We start from the raw sequence: 4,335 nt of genomic DNA on the forward strand, positions 1-4,335 counted from the left end.
ATCTAATCAGTCTACTAAAATGAAACCGGGAATGTATGCTAAAATAAAGTATATCGAAGACAATGTCCGCAGCACAATTCCCGTTGAGGAGATAATTGAATTTGCCTCAAATCCAAATGACGCCATTGATTTCGATAAAGATTCAGTGTACACCGTTTTGTGGCAAAATAATAGTAAAGCAAGTTTTAGCGAACTTGCTATTCTAATAGCATCTGTAAAAAGTGAGTAACTTTTTTTTTTAATAATTTATTATAAATTTGAAATTACAATCAAAATAATTTTCATTTTCAGTGATTAGAAGTGATGAAGAGTTCAATGAATTTGCTGAAAAAAGGGGCATCTTCAGTGTTTTACATAATTCTATTTTGGAACGCTACTACTCTCAAGATAATGTTCATGTGGATGTAGAACCAACATCAAAAAATAAAAAAATGATTAAACCTATTAGTAGATCAGATGCAGATAAGAAATTGATTAGTTTGGTATGTTAAAATATTTGTCACCATTTACTATGTTTAAATAGCTAGAAATAATTTATAATATATAATTTATTTTTATTTACAATTTTATTTCACAGAAGCATGAAAATGATGCCCAAAAAAAAATACTCGACCAAAAATTTGAAAAATTTATATGCACAGCAAATACTCTTGACATGGGCCAAAAAGTAACTGAGAATTGCTATGTAGGCAACGCTAATAGTTCATTGATCCATTGCAAGACACAGACAAAAATGGACTTAGAAGAACGTAATTTACTAGAACTAAAAATTAAAAATTTAGAAAAGGAATGTTTAATGTTGAAAAACGAACAGACTAAATTAAAGAACAATATAGATATATTGAACGCACGCTTGGAGACATATACAATATTAAATGAGAGATTACAAATAAAAAATTATTGCTATGAACAGAGGTTGAAAGAACTAGGGAATGACAAAGAAACAATTGAAAATGAAGTATATGAACAAAAGCTGGATCCAGCAGTACAGGTACTGAGATGTCATATTGATATAATTCATTTAAACTGTTTTTTTTTATTTTAATAATGAACGCCAGATGTATATAAAATGTTTAAGGTGATTTGTTATTTATAAAAATCATATGTACTAACAAAAGAACTTAAACCTTTAACAAATATAGTGTAAAAATACTTTTCGCATTTTAAAAAGCAATAATTATTTTTGAATGATTAAATGTCTTTTGTTTGGCTATAACATTTACAAAATATATTTATAACTTTATAGTTATGATTTTTAATAATGCGTTATTTCAGATTCAGACAAGACTATATTGTTCTTTTTTTACTTTATAAAATATTTTTAAATTATTTTGTTGTTATATTTCTCTGTTGCCTAAAGTAACTATTTTACAGAAGAAAGAAACATGTAGGTCATGAAACTTTATTAATATTGTTTTTATAAGCTTGTTTCGAGTCTTTTGTTAGTTTATTACAGTGAAACTGTAAACAGCACTAAATACAAAATCCAACAATTTGCCTTGGTTATTATGATACTATTAAATTTTGAATCTTTTAATATCTATCCTTAAAGCTAAAATCTTTCTCACTTCAGTTGGCGTTAAACACCTTGCTATAGCATCTGCACCACAATAATCAGCAAGTTCTTTCATTTTTTCGATACCCACAATTGTGGTGTTTACGTAAGCCTGGCAAATTTGTCTCTAATAAATCACAAAGTCATTGTAGCCAAATAACTTGCAAAAGATCAAACTTCTTTATCAAATATGATGAGCTCACCAGCCTATAGAAATAACACAAATTTCAATGAAAATAATTACAACAATATTAATTCAACTTGAACATTAATTTTAATTTTACTTTAATCTCCAACATACCCTATTAAACGTAGATTTCAAAACTAATTTTTCCAAACAAGCAGTTACGTATACTGTCATTATGCCTACCAGTGTAAAGTAATTTGGTTCTGTTAGGCTATTTTTAAAAACTTATTATTCCAACTAGAATTGTCAAAGCAAATGATCATGTTCATCTATCAGTAAAAGTATTCATTGATGATAAACTACACTTCTGAGTTTCTATACTAATTATTTCTGCATTATTCAAGTATGCCTGTAAAATATAATCAAGTTCCTAAATAACTTAATTATCTATTTAAAATCTGGCCAGCCAAAGCTAAAAAATACTACAATAGTAGATAACAAAAGATAGAGAACACACAGATTTAAGCTATAAAGCTACTAAATGCTCAGACTTTCATTATAATTACCAGAAAGATTAATCTTGCAAGCTCTGTATCTGACGTATGAATAGATCCTTGCTGAATACTTGTCGGCAAAACATTATAAGCTTGGGCTAAATCTAAATAGCCTGCAGAATAGCCGTGTCTAAATCTATTGCGCAACTGTCCACAAAATTTTTCTTCAAGCAAACCACATGACATGTTTATAACAGCACATACATGTGCCATCAATGCTTGATATTGATGACTTGATATTGATTTTCTGATGCATTTTCCCATAATGAAAAATACATCATCAAGACATCAACCATACTAGAAGTCTGTTGTTCTTGATCTAATGCATCCATACCAGGGAGACGTATACAGTCTCCATGATCCATACCAATACTTTCAACCGCCAAGAAGACAGCCCGACAAAAATTAAAAAAGTTAAAAAAAAATGATTATATTTGACGTATTTTTAATTGTGCTTTCCTAAAAAATCATTAACTTTAATTGTACCATCATATTTTTTATAACAAACGAAAATTATCGATCTTGATTATTCGCCATTGATTCCTTAAGTCGGGAAATAAAATCAAACATAAATAAGTATACAGAAAAATTTTACCTTCAGTAAAATAAATTGTATCATCAGTAGAATTGTGAAATGTTTTTTCTAAAAGAAATAATCAACAATCTAAGAAACTACAGCATAACTGCCAGTAAGTCGTGCGGAAATGGACTATGCGCAGACGCAGAGAGCTTTCAAGAGAGGGAACACTTTGAAAAATAAAACATTAAATACCTAGTTTAATACATTTTCAATTGAAAATCCAGCCAAAAGTAAATTGTACCCTTCGTGGAAAATGCTTATCTTGATAAAACTAATAACTTTTCAATTCTAAACCTTGAAATTCGATGAAAAAGCCAATTCCAAGCCTTTTGCGTGTGCATTTTCTCCGGCGATTTTACATTTTGCAGCTGCATAAAAAAAAAAAAAAAGACGACCACTGTACCTCACCCGTGAACTGATCATCTTAATTTTACCACCTTATTTTTTGTGATTATACCAATCTGTCATTCTCAATTCATTTATAAGAGCTACAGTGTCAACAGGGAGGTTATGCGCGACTGCGCAGACTCTTGCGGGTGCGCGGAATTTCAAAATAGCGGGCGGGATGTGAAATATTGTAACAACATTTTCTAAATTTTACTAGGAACATTTTGATGAAATCTTCCTGATTTATTTCTTTAATATTTTTACAAATTTCCTGCAAGATTTTTTTGAAATATTTCAGTGAATATTTCATTGCAATATTTCATGCTGTATGGGCTATAACCCCAGAGTGTTTTTCAAAAAATCTTCCCGAAAATCTTCCTTGCGTAGGGAAAAAAGTAAATGTTAGGTTGCAAATGACCCTACTCGTCTGCGGCTCTCGACCGCGAACCTTGATTTAAATGCTTTTTTACGAAACGAGTTACAGCACTCGCCTTCGGCTCGTGGCGTAAACCTCTCGTTTCATGAGATAAGCATTCTGGTACCCGTTGCATAATATACTATTGTCACAAACTGGTACCGATACTGACATTTTGTAATAAAATCTTTCAGGAAAGCTTTTTACAGACTGTGAAAAAGAGCGGTCACCATCGTTGATAACAAAAGCAAATAAAAAAAGATTTAATGAAGCTTCTGATGATGATCTGACTTGTGACTCTGGCATAGACGATCGTGCTGCTCCAGGGGTCCGATTATTTAACCAAGAATTCAAAATCATATCACAAAATCTCTTCAAAAAAGCAAAAAATAAAAATGTTGGTTTAGAAGATGATGGGTGTTCTGGAATGAGTCTTGAAGATCAGAGTTTTGATTCAAAAGAAGCATCGGACGAAACAAATTATTTTTATAATTTTGGAAAGAAAGAAACTGTTTCTAAAGAAGGTGTCACAGTAAGTATAATATAATTTGATCTTATCGTTCATTTTACTCTTATAAATAAATATTTACAAAATACATATAAATAATTTTAGATAAGTTACATTTGGTTGAATAGAGATTTCAAAATTATGTACGAAGATTGGAAAAGTATGTTAAAGTTAAAAGACGCAAGTAAATTTACGAAACAAATTTTAAG

General features: G+C 30.1%; 1 protein-coding gene and 1 long non-coding RNA gene across 2 annotated transcripts; one reads left to right on the forward strand and one right to left on the reverse strand.

The window, feature by feature from the left end:
* The first annotated feature begins 582 nt into the window (after window positions 1-582).
* On the forward strand, window positions 583-4,021 carry LOC131663383 (uncharacterized). Its single transcript, XM_058933772.1, has 2 exons — window positions 583-991; window positions 3,813-4,021. The coding sequence occupies exons 1-2, from the start codon at window positions 656-658 to the stop codon at window positions 3,855-3,857; spliced, it is 381 nt and encodes a 126-aa protein (XP_058789755.1). The 5' UTR covers window positions 583-655; the 3' UTR covers window positions 3,858-4,021.
* Window positions 985-2,568, reverse strand: LOC131663384 (uncharacterized). The gene is made up of 3 exons (XR_009301844.1): window positions 2,249-2,568; window positions 1,857-2,091; window positions 985-1,762 (listed from the first exon to the last, which is right to left on the reverse strand). It is a non-coding gene; the product is annotated as an uncharacterized LOC131663384 (long non-coding RNA).
* Window positions 4,022-4,335: the final 314 nt, after the last annotated feature.

Source organism: Phymastichus coffea, unplaced genomic scaffold (genome assembly GCF_024137745.1).
Source record: "Phymastichus coffea isolate CEN01 unplaced genomic scaffold, Cenicafe_Pcof_1.1 PCOF00034, whole genome shotgun sequence".
Lineage (NCBI taxonomy): Eukaryota > Metazoa > Arthropoda > Insecta > Hymenoptera > Eulophidae > Phymastichus > Phymastichus coffea.